The sequence below is a fragment of the Colossoma macropomum genome, unplaced genomic scaffold (genome assembly GCF_904425465.1).
Source record: "Colossoma macropomum unplaced genomic scaffold, Colossoma_macropomum, whole genome shotgun sequence".
Lineage (NCBI taxonomy): Eukaryota > Metazoa > Chordata > Actinopteri > Characiformes > Serrasalmidae > Colossoma > Colossoma macropomum.
Genome location: NW_023494787.1, coordinates 24,950,011 through 24,972,726, shown reverse-complemented (window position 1 = coordinate 24,972,726; position 22,716 = coordinate 24,950,011). Strand labels below are relative to the sequence as shown.

At 39.5% G+C, this 22,716-nt stretch overlaps 1 protein-coding gene across 9 annotated transcripts in view; it reads left to right on the top strand.

The window, feature by feature from the left end:
* Positions 1 to 22,716, top strand: part of trps1 (trichorhinophalangeal syndrome I) — a 136,969-nt gene that overhangs the window by 37,375 nt on the left and 76,878 nt on the right. For all 9 annotated transcript variants that reach the window (XM_036566613.1, XM_036566610.1, XM_036566617.1 and 6 more), the window contains 3 exons: positions 3,778 to 4,365; positions 5,596 to 6,131; positions 19,648 to 20,257. In XM_036566613.1, the coding sequence (XP_036422506.1) occupies positions 3,778 to 4,365; positions 5,596 to 6,131; positions 19,648 to 20,257 (1,734 nt within the window). The remainder of the gene's footprint in view (positions 1 to 3,777; positions 4,366 to 5,595; positions 6,132 to 19,647; positions 20,258 to 22,716) is intronic.

Here is a 22,716-nt window from a genome sequence, read left to right as displayed (position 1 = left end):
AACTCAGTTTTTTTATTTTTGTTTTAATTTTTTACACCATTCAAAAAATGCCAGCTGCTCTTTACATCGCCTGAAAATTCCATGAGTGGCAGTAAAATAAAATCATGTTACAAAAATCAAACATATAAAATCTTGCTACAGTAATGTGCAATAAAGCTAAGATTTTTTCCCTTTTCCTGTAAAAGTTACCATTATGTAGTTTTGTGTCATAGAGATCACTGTATTTTTTATCTCTTAAAAAATATAATTTTCCGTTTTTTTGTGTCACTTTCAGCGTATATTGTATATGCATAACTACTTAGGCATGATGGGCCCGAACTGTGGTAAAAGAGAAGCTCCCCACCATGAAAGGAAATGACGTGATGCTTACCAGTCTGACCACATTACATGTGAACAGGAAAATATATACGCTGCTTTAGTCAATTTGTGAACTCTACCCCTTTTTCTTTTACTCGTGAGAAAGGCACAAATAGCTCATTTTGCTTTCCCGTTTAAAGAGCTTTTACTTGATTTAAGTGCTGTCTTTGTCTTATCCCCTCTAAACACTTTACTACCATTAACTGCATGTCCAGTACTAGTTATAAGTTTGTACACACCTGATTATAGAAGGACTCCACATTTTAGAATAATTTTACAATGACAAAAAAAAGGGTTAAGCATATTTTAGATTCTTCAGAATAGCTGCCCTTTGTTTTAGTACAGCTTTACTCACTCTTGGCATTCTCTCAAGCACTTTCATGAGACGCTTTTCCAACAGGCTGGAAGTTCTGCATATGCTGAGACTTTGCTGGCTGATGAAAAGTAAAGTGGGGGATTCAAAAATATTTAGACTAATTGTTTTAAAGGTGAACTTCCCAGGCAACAACTCTCATTTGTCATAAAAACAATTTCAGGCATTTAAGAACTTTCGCTCAAAATTTGTTTAAAATTAAAGAAAACATGCATTTCATCAGCAGTGTCCGAACTTTTGACTGGACATTTCTTTATATGACTGGACATTTCTTTATATGATTGGACGTTTTCTTTATATATAGGTATTTATATTCTCATCTAGCAAAGTGAAAGTAATTGCACAGTAACTTACTTATCACAATAAGAAATATGAATGAGGGTGATTTTAAGAAGCTGTTTTGAACTGCTGCCAAAGCATTTGTTCACCTTTATACATACTTTAACAAGCAGGTTAAATACGCTGACAAACTATGTATTATGCAAAAAACTCCTTAAGCTTTTTTTTTTCCTACTACTGTGCCCTCAATCTTTTTCAATTCAACATCCAGAACCACAAATTGTCATTATACTGTATAAACCTTAAAAAAAGAGGAATAATGAATCTTTATTCAGTATTCATTCCTAGTGGAATTTTCCATGCAGTAATATCGAAGACTGCGATTTCTCATTTAGCCAATGAAAAGAGGGGAAAGGAGCATGGGGGCGTCGGGCGAAGGGAGCCAGTAAAAACAGGGGAGTCGATTTATTTTAAATGATGGGTAATGAACAGATGTCATAGCTATTTATCTGCCCAGCTTTCACTGTGGTTTCACTCTCGGCTTCAACAATGTCGTGTTTACAATTCAGCTGGCGTATTTAACTCCAGTGTTCCTTCAGAATGAGCTGCTTTTGGAGGCGTTTGGCTTTTGCCATGCTGGGCCCATTTGGCAGCGGCTCGGACCAACAGGCCATAATGGCTTTAATGTTGTTCTCCTCCTGAAGGCAGCAAAACTTTGCCCACATGTTTTTTTTTTTTCAGCGAGTTTATTAGGGCTTCAAAATAATTTGAATTCATTTGTTTATATATTGTGGAGATTTTTTTGCTGTCTTGTGTGATGATATTTTAAATTCTTACACACATTATTTCTCTGAAATAGTTTTTGCTTTTTGCCTTTTTTCCTCCCAAACATTCAGAGATAACTGTGCCGTTCATGTCCTCAAGGAATGTTGTACATCTGAGAAAGCTAGAAGTCATGTAAATGTAAATGCCCTGAAGCTTATGCAAACAAGACAAAAAGAGTGGAAAGCCTAGATTTTCTTGAATTCTGAGAAGTCGCTATTTGGAGACGAGAGATTTTCTCTGGGAAACAGCGACAGTGTCTGAACTGCTGGACATTTGTATAACTTATGTTGCTTCACATCTGAGATATGCTGAAAAACTCTCAGTAATGCCAAAAATCTTAACAAACCTGTCTGTTATCAAGTTCAAAGACAGCACTATATTTAGCTCTAGTTCTAGAAAAAAAGTGAGTCTGTTTTATCTTAATTAAACCTTAGCAAATGAATAACTGCAATGCATTTGGTAGTGGACTCTGTCCAGACATCAGATTAGTTCTCTTAATGTGGATGTTTGGAATTAAGTCCAAGTCTGTAGCAAAGTACAAGTGGGGGTGATTTGTTTAATCAGCTACTGAGCATATAGCTGTAGGGCAGCTGGTGGGGGAGAAATACCAGGAGTGTTTTGTCTAGATCCTGACAGTGGATTTTCTCGGTGCGTATGAGGATGAAGGGCTCTCACTTTGGGCTTCATCAGTCTGTCACTGCTAGCAGAATGTTCTGTATATGCATTGCATGCATTTGTAATGCACAGCAGGAGCAGGAGAAGTTGTCTGTATGAGTTAGGTGTAAGTGCCTTATAAAAATGAGGTTGTATAAAGCGTATGTTTTGAAAAAAATTATTAGTCGTGTTTGTTATTGTTTGTCAGTTATCGGACGTCCAGTTTTTATTTTATTTATTGAGGTCCAGTTACTAAATTAGTATACTAAATGATAAAGTTATGTCATCACATGAACAATTGCGCAAGTTATTGACAGTGTTTTGTCATTAATTCTACCTTTGAGGTGAGAACATTTTCTTTATTCTTCTTTTTTCAGCTAAACAGCGGGGCTAAAAGATTAATCATTTTTATGTTAAATTTTCAATTTCCAAGTGTAATTTAAATCAATATAGTAATGATTTAAGTCATAAGTTATCACAAGTTATTTTTCTCTTTTCAGCTAAACAGTAGGGCTGAAAAATGTATCATTTTTATATTAAAATTGCAATTTTCCAATGTAATTTCTCAAATTGCAAGAGCTGTAATTTTATTCATATTTTATTTTATACATTATTCAACATTGCCGTCATTTTCAGTGAGAAGACTGAACCTAAAACAGAACTTGCAGTCTGGCACACTGCATTTAGTGTTCAAATCTGGAACAATTGATGTGCTGATCATTTTGGCAAAAAAGAGCTCAATTTCTAGCTTAATTTCATCATGAGTTTGGCTAACCTCTTTTTCATTGCAATTAAGAAATCAGCAGTTAGCTTTAGAGTGTACCCATATGTGAAAGCATTATCTTGTGATGATCATTTCAGCACTCCTCATTTTATTCATCCCATTTTCAGCGGCTGCGTATAATACAACTGAACACTGCCATTTTGCCTTTTCATGCACTGTTGCTTTATTCCTAAGCTGTGTTCTGCAGACTTCCCATTTCTCCAGCCTGCTCGCTGAATGCTTTCCAAAGTCTCGCCACTGAAAAGTAATAAAAACATTAAAAGAAGCGTGATTTGCCTTTGTGTGGAGATAACCGCCATCTTCCGCCGCCGGATTTGGAACGTTATTGAAAACTATCCATCTGTTGTCTGTCACATAATGTCAGAGCCATCATATTTCCCCTTATTTCTCTGCACTTCTAAACTCATGGATCATTTATTCTCCATTTCTGTCTCATTTTCTCTCTTTCTTCTACCCTTCTCCTCCTCCTCCTCCTCCTTTTTCTGCTGCCCCCATCTTCTCTCAGGTGACGTTAGCGGGCACCTTCATAGGCATCGGCCGGAAGACACCGGACTGCCAGGGCAACACCAAGTACTTCCGCTGCAAGTTCTGCAACTTCACCTACATGGGCAGCTCCTCGGTGGAGCTGGAGCAGCATTTCCTGGCTGCCCACCCAAACAAGATGAAAAACCCACCCCCTGCCTCAGCCAGCCCTGAAGAAAAGGTCTCGGAGCGGAAGGGAAACTGCTTGTCCTGGCAGGGGTCAGAGAATCAGGGGACCTGGGCTGACCGGGTGGCGGTCAGGGCAGAGGACGACTCTGTGGCAGGTTACTCTGTACCCAACCGGCCTCCGGACTCCCAGGGCCGTCCTGCCGGCGATGTCTCAGTAGCTTATTATTGGTGCAAGTACTGCAGCTTCAGCTGTGAGGCCTCCGGCTCTTCCAGGCTGTTGGAGCACTATGAGAAGAGGCATGGCCAGGCAGCCGTACGGGAGGGAAGCCCTGGGGAGAGGGAGTGCAAGTCACAAGATAGAGCAGACCCCCATGTCAGGAGGAAGGAGCATCAGCGTGGGAAGGGCGACCCGGACAGCATGGTCACCAGCTACAGCTGCCAGGTTGAAATTTTTATATATATATATATCTGTATGCGTGCACAGAACATGGGCTGATAAATGCCTCACATCAGTACTAAATCTCAAGCTACATTCACATCATGCGATCTCTCTAACATGATGGTTCACACTTTTTTATGTAAGTGTGACTCAAATCTGTCATTAATGTGAACGAACCTGCATCCTGAAATGACCCATATGCACACATCCTAATCAGTAACGTCACATGAATGGATCACGTGAGTCATGAACAGCAAACCAGTTAACAGAACGAGCCTTTGCTGTGAAGATAATTACCTCTGAACAGCTCTTAACTGTTCATTATTAGAGTAAGACGAAGGTGAAAAGGATGAAAAGTGTTGCTTTTCCACCGTTTACAAGCTTTAACTTCTGTTTGGCGCTGCTGCCATGGTAACACATGTGCAGTGGAAAAAAAGCATATGAATTCCAAACTGAGCATTCACATTAAGGTCATATGGCCAAGAATCGGACACGTATACGATCTAGGACCACATATGAAAGTGACTCAGGTCGGATTTGAAAAGATGAGATTTGTGTGTCCACACAGCTCTGAAAACATCAGATCTGAGTCATATTAGAGCAAAAAATTGGATTTGTGCCACTTCAACCTGGTAAAGTGAACATAACCTCAGTCAGGCCTTAATTTTCAACTAATAAATACAGTTTCAGTCAAAGTCTTAGACTCATCTGCTTGTACATGTGTCTAAAATTTTGACTGGAACTTTTGGGAGGCCTTTCTTTTTTTTTTACTATTTTCCACGTTTTAGAATAATAGTGATGACATTAAAACAGTATAGTAACATGTCAATTCAATTGTGATTCTTTCAGAAACAATTCAATAAATTGTAATAATACATTTACATTTCAGCGTGATTTGATTAGATTATTTCAGTATGATAGAAAATTATTATTTATAGGAAAACTGTATTGGAAAGGCCTTTTCTATTTATTTATTTATTTGTTTGTTTAAAGTTGGCCATAGAATTTTAGTTTGCATACTTTGTTGAATACGTTTACCATAGATAATATGTAATACAATTGTATATTAATACATATAATTGATTGTATCATTCCAGAATCAATGCCGTTTAATTGACATCATCAAATCAATTAATCACAATACATTCATGTGTTTTAACCACCGCTGTTCTTCAAATACACACCCTTTTCCTTAATGACAACTTTACATGCTCTTGACATTCTCTCACCCAGGGTGGGAAGGGTGAGCCGGACACAGTGGTCACCAGCTACAACTGCCAGTTCTGTGACTTCCGCTATTCCATGAATCACGGGCCGGATGTGATTGTTGTGGCGCCGCTCCTGCGCCACTACCAGCGTGCTCACAGCATCCACAAATGCACCATCAAACACTGCCCCTTCTGCCCCCGCGGCCTCTGCAGCCCAGAAAAGCACCTGGGCGATATCTCCTACCCCTTCGCCTGCCGCAAGAGTTCATGCTCACACTGTGCTCTGCTCCTGCTGCAGCTGACCGCCGCCGGAGGCAGCAGCACCCCCCCACCTACCACGAGGGCCTCAGTGACCCACCTGTGCGACCAGTGTCCCTTTGCCACGACCGACATAGACCTTCTGCTGCTGCACTACGACAGTGCCCATGCCCCCCACACCCTGCTGGATGTGAAGGCTGAGGAGGAGACGACGGGTGAGGGGCGAGGCCAACAGGGGGAGTACGCCTGCACCAAGTGCCACTTCTACACCGAGGTGGAGGAGGAGATTTTTCGTCACTACAGGTAACGTCATGGCGATAATTTGGTTACATTTGAGTCTTTAAATGAGCTGTTATTTAAATAAATGAGTCTGAAAAAATATATATTGTTTACCCCTTAGTCCAAATATGTGAACTAAGCTGCAAAAATCATACTCACTGACCATTTAGCCGACAGCGGTTTAGTCCACCCATTCCTGTTGAAGTGACTGCAGACAGTCTGTAGCAAAGTTATTGGAAAGGAAGGTGTTGGTGGGGAAAACCACTTGAAAGTGCTAAGTGAGTGATGCTAAGTATTACTGCACAGCCAGATATCTGAAAGGAGTGGCTGAAGTTATTTACACACCTAAGGATTTCAGACCAAACCTAAAAGTAAATTAACAAAAACAGCTTGTTTAATTCTAAGGGATGAAGAGGGGTTGGAGAGAGGCCATTTTAAAAGTTATTAGATTGGTACCAGTGCCCATTTGGAGGCTGTTTATCTAGGAAGTTGAGGCTTGTGAAATTACAGTAAAATTGTAATGAAATCACCCATTTATTTAATTTCCAGTCAAAACCGTTGTGTTATTCAGGTTATTTTTCACCATCAGGAAAAAGGGGCTTTTTGACAAACGGCATCTTGACAGCTACACATCCTTTTAGACCCATAGCATTGAGTCTTCTCAAAGTGGAGGGATGGACAGAAACGTGGGTTTTTTCAGATCTGAAGTAAGAGTGGAGCTTGATTTTTTCCCTCTTTCTTATGTGTCAAAGAAGACAGCTTTTAATAGTTTTTTACAGTTCAGTTTTGGAAACTCCTGTTTTTCTCGCCTGTTTTCTTTTTACCTACCCCTTCCATATGCAAGTGCATTATCTTATATCTAATAGCTAAACTTTTGACCAGAATTTAAATAAATGAAGGGTGATCTAACTGCACAGTGCTGTGTAATTAGATGATGCATTACCTGATTAGCTCGTGTGTTGTGATGCAGCAGTACTGCTTTCCCATAAATAGACAGCAGGTTTTCCCTGCTGTTGCATCAAGCCTTATATTAAGAAACACAGTGGAGTAAATACACAGCGTTAAACACCAGGTAATCCTATCACTCTGCTTTAATATGTTCCCTTCCTTGGTTCTGATTTAGCTTGCCTTTGAGCCAAATGTGTACGTGTGTGAGTGTGTGTGTTTTCCGTATGCAAACACTTAAGCCGTTATATAGAAATCCTCTTCATCATACTAGCTGTGTGGTGAATGCTGCCGCCGAGGACGGGCATTGCAGTGCATTACTTCAACATAAGATCTCAATTATTGGGTATTTTCTGCCATACTTCACAGGCATGTGGTGGTTTGATTTATTGATAGAAATGAGCTAAGTGCACCAGTGCTGTGCATGAGTTTGGCTCAGAAGCGGCAGGAAGAGAAATGCACTTTGCTAAATCAAATATACATGTTGCATAAACACAGCAAACCACCTCAGTGCCCTGTGCGTTTGATAGTAAAACACACGGCTTGCACAACATTTTTTTTGTTTACTCACCCTGACATCTTGGTTTATTTATCGCACAATAAATTATTTACCTCCCAACAAATTCCTACATGCAATACATACGTTTTTAATATACACACATTTAAACATTGATGTCTATATATATATATATATATATATATATATATATATATATATATATATATATATATATGTATATATATATATATATATATACATACACAATGTAATACATAGACAATGTAACGGAGCGGCAAATTTCATCATAACCAGGGCTGTCACAGTCATGTGATTTTAGCTGACAATTAATTGTTATTTAAATAATTACGATTAATGATTGAATTGTCTTTTCTTGTTCATTGTTTACAACTATTAAAATACAAGCCTGAAGTAGGCAGACTGGCTATAAAGCCACCTTACTTGCTTGCTAGTTTACTCTAGTAGCTAATACTGGTTGTACTGTTGAGTCAGTACTGCTGCATCCTCACACAAATGTCTACAGTTACACAGAATTATGTGTAGTGTTAAGCAAAGCTACGTGTTCCTTAAAAGAGTGAACATCTAAACAAAACATTTCATCATGTCAGCATACATGCTAAAACCATTCAAATTAGCTACATGGCTAACAAATAAAAATTAATACAAATAATATTAGTACACCAAGTTAGAATTTATAAGTTTTTGTTTTCACAAGTCCCACAATGTCTCAGTGAAAGCATTCACTGCTTTCTTTTATTCAGATGTATTTGCCTCAACCCACTGCACCCAGTTCAGCATATTATGACTGTGAAATCTAACGACTGTTGAAAATAATTGCATTCAGCTTAAACAGCTGTGAGTATCTCAAATAATTGCAATATATAAATATATATATATGTGTGTGTGTATATATACACACACACATATGGTATGCTTTGAAACACCTCCAACATATTTGACTCTGTTGAAAGGGCAGATTCGAAACTATTAACTTATAATACATTTGTGTTCATTACTAAAGGAGGATTTTTTATTATGATTTGAATTTTATTAAAGTTTTCACTTTCTGTAGCAAATCCAATATGAAAAGACAATACGTTTCCAAAACTGTAATTAAAAATTCTTAAAATACGCGGAGAAAATGAGACTCCTAACGACTATGCGAAACCTTATTCGACAACCAAAACAAAATCTTTGAGAGAGAGGAGAAAAAAGCACTTAGAACATCTGACAAAATCCACAGATGTTGCTGTCCGTCTTTCCACTGTGAGGAAACAACTCAACACTGTGGGTCTGAAAGGATGTGTAGCAGTCAAGAGGCTGCTACTGAGAAAAGGAAATAGACACAAAAGAGGAAAATTTGCAATTCAAACACAGAAGCTGCTGGTATTCTCAGAAAAATGGACTGATCATTCCAGAGCACAGACCTCAGCATAACTGAATGTATTGAATAAGCATTTATAAACATTTATGTGGGGTTGTGTTAGTGGTCATGACAAATTTATGTAGGTGTCATGTAGCCTTATGAACAGTACCCTAGAGTAAAGTGTTACCAGTTTCCTTCAGTATGGTATCAGTAAAGAAACAACAACCGTTATGTGAATTATAGCAGATTATAGCCAGGTTATACACACTAGTGCCAGATTATGTGTGTGTAGCTCAGGGCTGGTTGTTTCAGGTGGCTGCAGAAGCAGGCTGTGCTGAGTGGAGTGGCTCTGTTTGCTGGTGGTGCATGCAGCGCGCTGAATAAGGCCCTGTTTGTATTCGGAGCCTGTAGCCCAGCGAGGAGAGAGCAGAAATGCGACCTGCGCGGCCTCCCTGGAGGCTCCGCCCTTTTCACCTCACACTATACAGCGTCTGAGCGTGGTCATGTATGCACAGTCCCATGGGCTTTTTCCTTTGTTTTTGCTTTAGCCTCAATTATGTGCGTATAATGTACATAGTGTGTGCGAGTGACTGTGTCAAAGCTTGTGCGTGTGCATGTGAATGCTTAAGTGCTTGTCACTGCCGCATCTCTGTATGAAAAAAGCCGCCCAGCAAGGACAAATAACCATACTGCAATCATATTGATGCATATTGCAGTTGCTTTGGCTTTTTCAAAGAATCTGCATAGATGTTTTTCCACACCTTCAAAGTTCAGTCTTAGAAATTGGATGCATTTTCTTCTTCTGACGATCCAAATTAATAAATTGTAATCATTTTTTTTTATCTCTAATTTCAGAAAATCCTGTTTTTTCACTTGTTTACTTTGACATTTCTCTTCCCTATGCAACTGGATATGCAGTCTCCTCAGAAATATCTCCTGAAATATTAAAAAAAGGTTATTTCTCTAGAAATTAAGTGAAGGGTGGTCTCGGACTTTTGCACTGTACTCTATAAATCCAGTCTTGCAAACATTCTGCAGCCCTACAATGTTTTTTTTAGTATATTACAGTTCAATGTGTGCATTTGACTGGCAGGATTAGTGTATAGTCATGTATGTTACTTTGTCGTGATGTTTACGTTCATGCTTTATGTGAAATGTCCAGGTGCAAATCCATGAATCTCTAAAGCAGAATATTTCCTTTATGCGTATTCATGTGCGTGGTGAGCATGTTCCTCTGCATGCTGCAGGTTTAGTGGAGATTTATGAGTGGAGAACTGACCCCTGCTCTCCATCCAGCCAGCCACCCACCACGAACGTGAACCTGATACTGATGCTGCAGCCTCCTCCAGCCCGCACCCACCCGACCCGCAGCATGCCCAATATATCATACGCTGTAATAGAGAAAAAGATTTAAACTAGACTTTGGGATTTTAACCGTTTTTACTGTTTGAATATGCACATTTTTGTACAAATTGAATTTGAATCTCAGTGAGAAGATCTTTTACATTATTAAGAAAAAACAAAAACACAATGTTTATCATTATCATTTATTGTGTGCAGCTATTATAGGTGACCTTTATGGGCATAAAATTCGATAAAGCTGTTGGATATCACAACAATGATATGAGAAGTGCTAAATTATGAATGAAGAAGACTGCCTGTGACTGGATGTGCCGTTAAGTAGAGTTTTTTTATGTGGCTGTGTACATAGAAATGTGACTAAACTCTCCTTTAGGCAAATCGCTGAAAATTCAAAATTACAAGGGCACCATTCACCATTATGCAAAATAAGAACAATGAAATACTAATAGCCATTTAACTCAGAAGCAAGCACATTTTTGTACACTGAAAGGCTAAGAAATGGTCAGCATTTGCTGAACAGCTTTTTATATAAACCCACAAAATTTATAAATATATGTTTCATTCCTTAAAAAGCTCCTTATAGTGATGTAGGTTAGTTATGACAACCATTATTGTTTCACACATTTTAAACACATCTCTGAAATTGAGAATAGTCATCACATTTAAAGTAATTTTACAGGCTAGTAGCTCAGGATGAGTATTTTTTGAGCTGTGCATATGCGGGTTTTGTAAATGGCCGTTTTGCAGAATGGAGATCAGCGTTCAAGTCCAGCGCAGGGAAGCACTTGTTGGGCTTCTTACACTCCCGCCTATCCAATTACGTTGCTCTAGCACTGTGCATGTGAGGTAATTTGATCTGTTCTGTCATCACGGCCACTAAATATGTGCTGGAACTCATCATGATCATGATAAAAATACGATTTATTGTGCAGTTTTAATCTGTACCTGATTGTTTGATTTATGTATTTTAGGCAAGTGATGTAACACACCTAGTAGTTGACGTACAAAACAGTAACTGAGTTGTACAACAAACCCTTACAAATTGCAACATAATGCACAGTTTGCTTTTTTTTCTTTTTTATTCCAAACTACACATGCCTCATTTCAATGTCTAATTTAGTAAAGCAATACTATGGCTATTGAATATTAATACCCCCTCTTCCCTTCTTCCCCACTTTAGATGAAAGCTGAAGCAGAATTTTCTGCTTTTTTAGTTTTTAACTGGTAACGTTAGCATGGTTAATCATACCTTATCATTTAAAAGACATAATTCTTGTTTTTTCTGTAATCTTTGATCAAGTGTGGTGATTTTAGCCCGCCTCAAACATCTTCTGAGTTTCAGTTGCGACACCATGCAACAGTGGGTGAGGAAAAGTAATATGAAACAATAATATCATGCACAGCCACACTCATAAAAAAGATGGTTCCTCAAGGAATCTTTAGTAAAGAGAATAGATCTTTTTAGAACTTTGAGTTCTATGTAGAACCATTTCATGCTTAAATGGTTCTTTGCATAATGAAATCGTTCTTCAGATTGATGGAGAATGTGTTATGATTCTGTGGTTCTATATATTGCACCAAAAAAGGGTCTACTGTCATGATGTCAAGCTTGTAACAATAGAAGAACCCTTTTTGGTGCTGTGTAGAGCCATTTCCTTATCTGAAGAACCCTTGACGAACCATTTTCTTAAAGAGAGTAGTTCAGAAACCCTTTTCAGAAATATAGCATGACATAAATGCATTATGACTTCTAATTCACATTAATGTGATGAGCTGGGTTTTTTTTTTTCCAAAAAACTGCAAAAATTACACCAACTACCAAAACTACCAAAAGTACAACCTTGGTAATAGTGTCATTCCCCACACATTCTGTCCCCTTGTTGTGAAGTCAGCACTCAAACCTTTCAGGGGTTTGGGGCAAAATATTTTGTATGTGCTTTTAACAACAGTTTAGAAAATAAAAGTCAAATCGTGATTTGGGAAAATACTAATCTTCATACCAAAGAAGACACTTTGATGAGCATCAAGCTGAGTGTTGCAAAGTTTTAGCAAAGAGCTGTTTTATGTTAGCAAACCTATGCAGTTTTTTTTCTTATTTAATTGAAAAGTAATTTTGAAAAGTGAAGATTACTTTGAAAATTTTCAGAGATGAGAAGGTGTCCCCAGACTTTTGATGAGCTTTGTATTTTCCAAGGCCGGTAACTGTATCTATGGTATCTTAATTTAAACTTAGGTCTCTGCTGCCCTTAGAGAAAGACCCCCAATCCCTCCACCTCAGTAGATTCTCTCTTCTCCCCTAAGCAGATTGGTCAGGTGGGCTTGTACTGTGCCCAGCTTTCCATTTCCTGTGTGATGTCATGGGGCTGGGGCGCGTCACACTGCTGTGCTTCAGCGGAGCAGCTCCACTCCTGTCCTGTAAAATGGCAGTATTGAGCGAATGCACTGGTGCATGGCTAAAGGGGTTTTCATTTTCAAAAGCCCAAATTACTGCCACTCAATACTGCTATTGGCATGGATATTGGTTTGGGGACTTTTTTCATGTTTTTTGCCCACCAAATCAATTCGAGGGGTTTTTGACACCATGCAAGAGAGAGGCAAATACAGCAGGAATTTTCAGCTGAGTGTTTTTGATTGCATGCACAGAGAATTGATACTGTTGAGATGTAGTTAGCATCAGGCTTGCTTCAGTACACACACACACGTGCACCCACCCACCCACACACACACACACTCCTACACACAGCCCTTGTAAATGGCCGGGTGCTGACGATAACCAGACAGGTGAATTAAACCTTTAGGACTGCAAGCACTTGTGATGCTGTTTGTAATCCTGATGCTCCAAGTGATACTCCAGCTAACATCATGGAGAAGCAGTGAAAAAAGAGCGGGGGATGAGGAAAATAGGAGGGGGATTTGTTGTGTGATCCATAGTTTGGAAAGTATAGAAGTATTATCTGAAAAATGTGGCTATTTCTGTCATTTATTCTGCTCTTCAGCTTTAATTACTGGATGTCTCAGTGCTGTAATTGCATTTACTTGATATGTAAAGAACATGATCTAACAAAGACAAAATTTCATACATTTTTATTTCGTTTTTCACAAACTACTTTTTTGTGAACAAAAATTTAATTTAATACTAAACACAAAAGAAAATTTACAAATAAATGCCCCCCCCACTCCCTCCCTCCCACTAACCCATCACCCTCAGTTGGAAAACCGACGTAACAAAATAAACACAGAAACAAAAGATAAACACTATAAATCAAAGATGGCTTAGTATATACGTCCATATATATAGATACACACACATCTATGCTTACATACCCTTACCAACCCACTAAAAAATGTACTGGAGTTAACAGAGTGGTGACATGAAGAGATTAATCTGCTGTCCTGTCCTAGCATGCATTACAGTATGGGTACTCTATATCCCTAATTTGCCATTTTCAAACCATTTACTTATACATTAAGTAGTTCACTAATGTTACTAGCCAAATCTTCACATATTTGAATTGTTGAAGCCTTAGCATTGTGAACTCTAGCGGTAGAGAGCTCCATCATAACTACATCATGAAAATAAAATAACCATTTCCTACTATGCAATATATGAGGGGGCATCCAATGCTGAGCTATCAGTTTTTTTGCTGCGGTCAAAGCAGCAAACATACATGAATGACTTGTTTGAATGAGCAAACCCATGAACAGGAATATAATTCCCACGTTCATGAAAAGACCAGGCGATAATAAGACTCTGATTGCACTTACACACTCATTTGGGAAAAATCACAGTGCAGACAAAAATAAAGGAAGCCTTGTGCATCTTACACAGTGATAGAAAACACGTGCTGTCACTCCTCTGGAGGCAGATTTTAATGAGCTTAAGGCGCTATCACCACATTCTCAGGATGGACTGTCGACAAGACACTCAGCTCAGTTGGGCTTAATGAAGCAATATATTTACAAAACATTTCAGAAATAGTTGAATAAGCTTAAATTACTATACTAACTTGACCAACTAAAGTATTGTCCACAGCACATTTCATGAATTACACTACATGTGGACTCCTGTTAAAGAGGAGTATTTAGATCAGTCGAGACAAATGCGATTTGAGCCTCAAATGTAATAGTAATAGAATGAGCTTGTTTTTCTCTGTTGTGTTTCTAATGTGCTGGAAGAACACTGTTAAAGAACAGTTAAGCACATAAAAAGAAAATGAAACAAGTGCAGATTACACAAGCTAATTATATATCAGTATTGTCCTAAGTTCATTTTGCCGCATTAAGCCCCATAACATAAAGTTCATATCGTTAACGTCAGTGTGAATCGTAAATAATAACACATTTTCCTTCTATGTCGTGACATGTTTCTGAGTGAAACACTGTAACAGGGAGGTTCAGGGAGGGCTACAAGTTGCATGGTGAACTCAAACGAAGTTTTAGAGGCAGGCAGAAGTCATTCCATTTTGATGGAAGATTTCAGAAAACAAGAATGTTGACCTATTATGTGATGAAATGTCAATTTCGATTTTAGACTTTAATGCAATGAATGGTTGCAGTGAACTTCTTTTCAAACTTACTTGAGAACAAAGAGGACTACTTTGGGCAGCATTTTTACTACAAAACTACTGCAACAAACGTGCCACATCCATTTTGTGTTTCGACTGACTGCGGACCAAAGCTGTATTGTTGTCTTCAAGGTGCGTTTGAGCCAGCCGACCGAAATGTGTCTCAGCCCTGCGAGACGCATGCTCCCTGCCGCTCTCCAGACAGGCCAACAATCAATTCCCAGTTTGGGGGTCAGCGAAAATATTTGTGTTTCTTGACAGTGGGGTTGAACGAGGAGGCCGATTTATGTTGGACACGGGCCGTGCTTTGTGTGACTGCTTATTGCGATCGAATGTTTGGAGAAGATGGAGGAAAAACACAACCAAAAAAAAACAGGGGCACAGGAGTAGCTGCTGTGTGCTTTAAAGAGTAATCACAAGTACTCACATCTAAAACCATTGACTAGACGCATAGCTCACTGTAATAAGGCCTTATAAAATCTCTCAGAATGAACTGGAGGACTTTCTCTTTTGTTCCCATAAAGCTGTAATTGAATCTGTGAGTGATCTCTGTTGATGTTATTATTTACATTAATAAAATGTTACCCAGGCTAGAGGCAAGTCACATGTTGAACATCTGTGTCTTTTGTCTCAGGTTAGTGTTTGTTAGGGGTGGGAGGTGTACTGGTATAAAAGTAGATAGGCTGCTGTTCCATGCAATATTTTTTAATTAATTACATTGATGGCAGGCACTGTTATATGGTGGTACTGGGTTAGGTAAAGATAGTGACAGTAGCAGTCTTCTTCACCACTCTAAAGCCATGCATGCACAGGAGTATGATGGAGCTGATTGACGCTGGTTGTGTTTGCTTACTTGTAACAGTACTGTGCAAAAGTCAGAGACCACCCTTCATTTATTTAATTTCTAGTCAATACGGCCCTCAACTACAAGCTATTCAATCTTCAGGAGATATTTCTGAGGACTTTAGATATAAGATAAGCCACTTGCATAAGGGACGGGGAAGTCTAAGTGAAAAAACAGGAGTTTCCAAAACTGGAGTTCAAAATATGATTAAAAGATACAGAGAAAATTGGACTACTAATAACCGTGCAAGACCTGGTAGACCACCAAAACTATCACTATCAGATAAATAGAACCGAAATAATCTGGTGGTGTTTTTGTCTATCCTTCAACTGTGAGAGACAACTCAACACTATGGGTCTGCAAAGATGTAGAAAAAGGAAATAAACTAATGCTTTCAGAACAACGGATTGACCATCCCAGAGTCCAGACCTCAACATCACTAAATGTGTTTGGGATTACTTGGATCATGAAAAGCAGAAAATACAACCAACTTCTAAGACTGAACTTTGGAGGTGTGGAAAGTATCCCTGCAGATTTCTTGGAAAACTGAAAGCAAGTCTCCCTAAAAGAACGGAAACTGATAAAGACAAAGGCTGGACACACTTATGAAACATTTTGTTTTGTATATATTGGGGCTTCTGTGTAATTTTAAGTAAGCTATATGTTTTCTGTTATTTTCCTGATGCTGGAAAATGAATAACTTGCATTTAACGTCCGTTTTGACTGAAAATTAAATAAATGAATTATGATCTCTGACTACTGTGTATTACTGCACATCATTATTGTCTAAATAGTGGAAAATATCATGAAACAGACTTCAGTTCATATTATGCACCTGAGTATGTGTGTTTATGTGATTTACAGTGAGTATGTGTGTGCTTATGTATGAGTCAGTGGGGTTTGTAGCTTTGGTGTGTTGGCGACTGCATGGGAGACCAGCATGCGTGTGTGTGTGTGAGTTGTAAACAGTGTGTTGGGAATGTGTTGTGTGTGCAGTGGCTGTGTGTACACCTTGCTGCATGGCGCTGGGTGCCGGAGCGTTTGATCTGGCCCTGTCGCTGTGTGCCTAAGCAGAACAAATGAGCGCAGTGTGTGCTGGGAAGGGTGGGCGGCAGCGCTGATGAAAAGCAGTTTTCCTCCCTGTCCCTCATTTGGTGCTGAGCAGAGCGGAGATGGCGGCTGGCTGTTCAGCTCTCTCTCTCTCTCTCTCTCTCTCTCTCTCTGTCTCTCTCTCAGCTACCCCCCACCCTTTCACTTCTAGTCTGAATGTGACTGGGGGAAGCCTATTGCTGGATAACAGATCTCAGTTGTCACTTATTCCTGTTCAGTCGAGCTCAGTCGTGTCCTTTTCACAATGTACGGCAGACTTTTCTCTCCTTCATTTCTCCCTCTCTCTCTGTCTATTCAGTTCAGTTCAAGATGGCTTTATTGGCACGGCTGTGTGGAGTGCAGTGTTGGCAAAGCATAATGGAGTTTAAAGCTTATCATGTGTTTTAAAGCTGATCGTGTTCAGTAGGGTAATAGTGGTCATAAGTACTATTCGGGTGGGATTAGTTTCACATGGGGAGGTGGGCTAATGTATTTTTACCACAGAACTGAGATAAGAAATTTTTGTAGAAATTTTATGCGTTGCTATGTCAAAATAAAAGCTCCATTCACAATATGTTCAGCTGCTCACATTTAATTTAATCATAATTTAGTTTACTCTAACCATTTGCCTACTTGTGTTAAGTGAATGCTTTTATCATTAGCATTATCATTAGCATGGGAATGTACAGTCAACAGTGAATGTTGCTACATAAAATCAAACTGTTTTCTGTCATTTAAAATATCCTAATGTTTGGAGTTGTACTCCTGAGAAAGAACAATATGTGTCGCCTTGATTTGGGGCACAAAGATCGCAGGGGAATGCTTCTTTGAGTGCCTTCATATTTGCATACATGCAAAAACATAAAAACACATTTTCCACAGGATATAATGGAATAGATACCGAAAACTGTTCATGGGCAGAACAGTGCAATATGTATATATATATATATATATATATGCATGTGTTTATGTATATATACAAATCGCTGCTGTTGGAAGAAAACCTTATATCTCCAAAATGCTAACTTTACAGGAGAAAGGAAAAACATACTATACTTTGTGTAAGTCGATGAAACCATATTTTTTTCCAAGTCATTTTGGGCCATTTGTTTTGGTCCATTCTTCATAAAATTTATACACAATGTAAGGGGAAATGAGCTTTTTCAAATTATGTCAAAAACTGAACAACGACAAAAATGGAGAGGTTTTGATCGGACAGCAGCGCTGTATTTATATATATATAATACACGTAATTATTGTATATATATTGTTGTCATCACACACACACTCAGACTTATAGAACACATATAAAATGTATTGCTTTATAAATGGAGAAAAATCTTTCTTTAGTGCCATTATGTCAAATAAACAGTTGTTATCATACGCAATTAACTACACAAACTAAGGTAATTAATCACAGTTAATTATTTTAATTGTTTGACAGCATTAATATAAATTAATAGAAATGCCAACAATCATAATAATAATGCAAAAAAATATTAAGACAAGATCAATTTAACTTCTTTACTGATTTCTTTGTTTGTTTACATAACGTTGAGTAGTAAGTACTGGCACTGAGTATCTGGCCAGCTGCTTCTTTGGTTGAGTGTCCGTGGATTTGTCCAACATCCAGGGTTATGTAGCAAAGCTTTTCCTTTAAAAATGAAGTGAAGTCCACCCGTGAATGTACCCAGGTCAGTCCTGCCAGAGCCTGTTTCTGATAAGTGATGTTCAGAGATAGCTGTAATGATGATGAAGGAGTGAATTGAGCATGGCTCTTTAACTCTGCAAAGGATTTTGATAGTCATCACTTCTAGCTGTCCTTTTCCTTTTGGTTGCCTTTCATTGAAATCATGCCGTGAAGCGGCTCCACCGCAGCGCTTTAAGGTTCAGAAGTTAAAGATATCGATCAGTGGCAAAGGTCCAAGCGTACTTATTGATGCTTGAAAAATAAACAGAGGCTAGATGCAAGCCAAGTGTGAGATTTTTTTTTTCCGTTTGTTTGCTGAATGTATATGAGAATTTAGTTGCATTGTCTTGTGGTGGTCGATGGCAGAGAGGAGGGCCGAGGCTCATAGGAAATCGTTCGGATTTCAAGGGGGAATATTACACTCATTTACTTAAAGTTCAGCAGACTGTTCATTTACTGCAGGTTTTGTGGGGAGCTTGGGCCTGAATTGTTGCTCTCTCTCTCTCTCTCTATCAGAAAGAAATAGAACAAAGAGTCATTACACAGGTGAAAAGAGCTGACCAAGCTGTAATTATACTGCATTAGAGAAATCCAGCCCTCAGTTACAGGGGCAGGGCTCTCAGCTAAAGCAGCGCTAGACATATTCAACAACGGACAAATCATTTACTATGTGTCCCTGGTGGCACTCTGAGAAGAATAAATACTTGCAAGGTGCAGGAGTGACTAATGTTCACGCTCAGTTTTTTGCTTACTAGAATGTAAAGTGTGAAAATGACTGCAAATCTGTTTGCTGTTTTGAAATGTTGCTGTTTTCTGTGACAGATGTTTTCTGTCTCTCTTTCTCTTTTCCTCTCTCTCTTTGTTTCTTTTTCTTTCTTTTTCTTTATATTTGTCGGTCTCTCTACTTTCCCCCTCCTCTATCTCCCCTGTCTCTCTCTCTTTCTCTTCTTTTTCTTCTATGTCTGTCTCTCTCTGTCCTCTCCCTTCCACTTGTTAGTGTCTCTCTCTCTCTTGCCCTATCTTTCTCTTAATTCAGTTCATTTCAAATCAAGATAGATTTATTAGCATCACTGTATTGAGTGCAGTGGTGACAATGCATAATACACTATATTTGAACATACATCTCTCTCTCTCTCTCCCCCCCCTTCATTGTCTGCAGGAGGGTTCACGGCTGCTGCCGTTGTCGCCACTGCAGCTTCACGGCAGCCGACACAACAGCCCTGCTGGACCACTTCAACTCCGCCCACTGCCAGGACCCTGGCGACCCCAGTTCTGCCCCTGCCAATGGCTGCTCTGCCCCTTCCACCTTGCGCATCAAAGAGGAGAGCAAAGGGGACCTGAAGCTTTACAGCTTGGCACCTCCAGAGGCCAAGCCTGCCGAGGCCGTAAAGAGTGAGGCCCCGGATGAGAAGGAAAAAGAGAGGGCCTGGTCTGAGGCCCCAGGGCCTGGAGCGCGTGGCACGGGACGAGGCGCAGAGCAGGCAGTCCCAGGACTGGTGTGGGTGCCTAAGGAGAGAGCAGCGGAGGTCCTGAGGGGTAGCCCCGCCCAGTTCCAGACCCAAGGGGCTCTGGGCCTGCTGAACACCGTTCAGGAGCAGCAGCCACAGAAGGTGCTTCGGGACTCACCAAGCCTGATGTTTAGCCTTAGCACTGATGCTAAGGGCTACCTGCAGGGGACACCAGCGAGCGTAGCGGAGAAGCCAGGGCAGCAATACCCCAGCTCTACAGAAAGCAAGAGTGCAAAGGAAGAGTCCCAGTCACTTTTACGGGTAAGGGCAGAGTTCTTTATTTCTCAGTTTACTTCGCTACCTGTCAAAAGTTTGGCCAATCTGGCTTGTTTTTCCTACTAATTAGCATGTTTTTCTCTGGTGCTTTGCAATAACTTGAAGTGGTGATTCTGCCAAAAGTAAAATTTACACTGTTTTCACTTTACTCCAGATGTAACCCATTAGCCAAGGCCTTTTTTTAGCGTCCAAAGTTTGCCTCTTACTTTGGACACTAAAAATGTTTTGGCTGATTGGCTATATTTGCGGAAATTATGCGTGTTACATTTTGGCTTAACTGTCACTTCGAAATATAAAAGACTAACCAGGTTTATTTTGAGGACAACAAAATCTTTATGTAGTTTTTGTGCCAGTATTTTTAACAGTACTACTGTGGGAAAACTCACATTTATCCTCTTGTAATTCTGGCATTTTTTAGGTGGGGCCATAATAGGGCCACAATTCCAGTTAAAGGGCCAAACAAATGCCTTCATAATCATCTCATAATATCATAATACATTTGTTATAAGGGGAAGAGTTTATTAAACATCGACAACATCTACTGACATAGCTCATTCCATATATTATTTAGTATGTTTTATGTTTAGTAGCAGACATGGTAAAATATCTAATTACAAAGCTAATAATTTCAAAAATAATTCCCCTAATTTTAACATGAAAATTAAGTGTTGTAAAATGATTCAGTTCATTCAGTTCAACAGCTATGCTAATACAAGACATGTCAGAAATTGTATTGTTTTCCTGGTATTTTGTCTTATTGCTTTCCCTAACAAGATCAAAAGATGAGTGTGTTTAGCATCTCCTTTTGATCTACACCATTTACACAAATACCATATTTATTGTTCACAATGGCAAAATGCAACTAGTTTGTGTGTATATCAATCATTGACAGTGACTTAGAGACTGTGATTGACAGGAGGGGGCACTTAAAGGGCCAGTCAGATTTTTCCTGGGGCTAATGCCTCACAGGCCCCACTCCTGAGTCCGTCCCTGCCTTGTTGTGATGTCAGCACTCATCCACACTCAAGCCTTTCAGAGGCTTCAAATAGTGATTCTTAAACCGGTCCTCAGGGAACTCCAGACAGTCCACATTTTTGGTCTATCACTATATCTTTCAAGTCAGTTTGGAGCAAAAATCTGGACAGTCTTGGTGTCCTTGGGAATCGGTTTGAGAACCACTTGTTTAAACCACTTTTTGGGTGAAAGATTTTGAATTTGTATTTTTACCAGTCATTTGACATTTAACAGAAAACTGTTAATGCATAATTTAAGTAAAACCTACCGTTTATACCAAGTAAGGCATGTTGCAGAAAGTATTAGTGCTAGAGAATAAAAAAAAAGAGTGCCCCCAAACTTTTGACAGTCAGTGTATATCTTTTTATCCCCTTCCACATATGATTGGAAAGCAACATGCACACATCGACTGGGATTTCTGGTAAGCCTAAGAAACATTGTCCACCACACAAAACACTTCACAACAACGAGGGGTCATCAATTATTTCTGTCTGACTCTCACCCTGAGCTGCTGGTTCGGGGATGTTGTGTATCTCGAGCCTAGATGTTCCGTCTCTTGCTCTCTTTCTCCTTTTCATTTCTCTCTCTCTCTCTGTACATGTGTATGTGTTGTTATTCCTGCTTGAGGTCAGTATTTGTGGAGGCCCTTGGCTGCTCTGTGTTGCCCTCAAAGCCAGGCACTCCTAATTGAGACAGGTGCCCAGAGAGCAGTAAACAGACCAATAAAGCCACTGCTGCTGCCGAGAAACAAACAAATATCTGCACATATCCCTGCTTTGGGCCCTAGCATAAGGGGCGCACAGCACATAAATGTAAGAGTGGACTGCCGTGTGCTGCAGACTTGATGTAGATATTTGTTTTGTGGGCTGGCTTGAAAGTGTTTGCTCCTGCTTTCAGGTACTGCATAGCTGGAAGGACTTTTGTGAATAAAAGATAATTGGATATAAAATTACAGATATATCTGTATATAAATAATCCATATGTTAGACTGTCTGTTATCTTATTGATGTAAGCCAGAGCGTGTTATATATGAAATGCATGCTGTCGTGAGTCATCCCACAGGCTTAGCGGCTGCCATATGAACGAGGTGATATGGCCCTGCCACAGTGCTTATGGCCTCATTAAGTCAGGTTTGGTGAGTTTTATAAATAATCCTGGCGCTGCGTTTCGAGTGTCAGCAGAAGTACTGACGTAGGCCCTCGGTTGTTGAAGACGAGCAGTCGGAGGATGGCAGGCTCACACTACCTTAAGAAGCAGCAACTAGCAAAGACGAGTGTTCCACAAAGGCTTTTATGTAACCCATTCACTTGCCTGAAATTGCAGCAGAATTGGCCTCAGTTGAAATGTCTTTTTTAAAAAAGCCAAGGTCATGCAGTTGTGTGTGCACAGATTCAACATTGTGGTGACATGTTATAAGTATTTATGTGCGC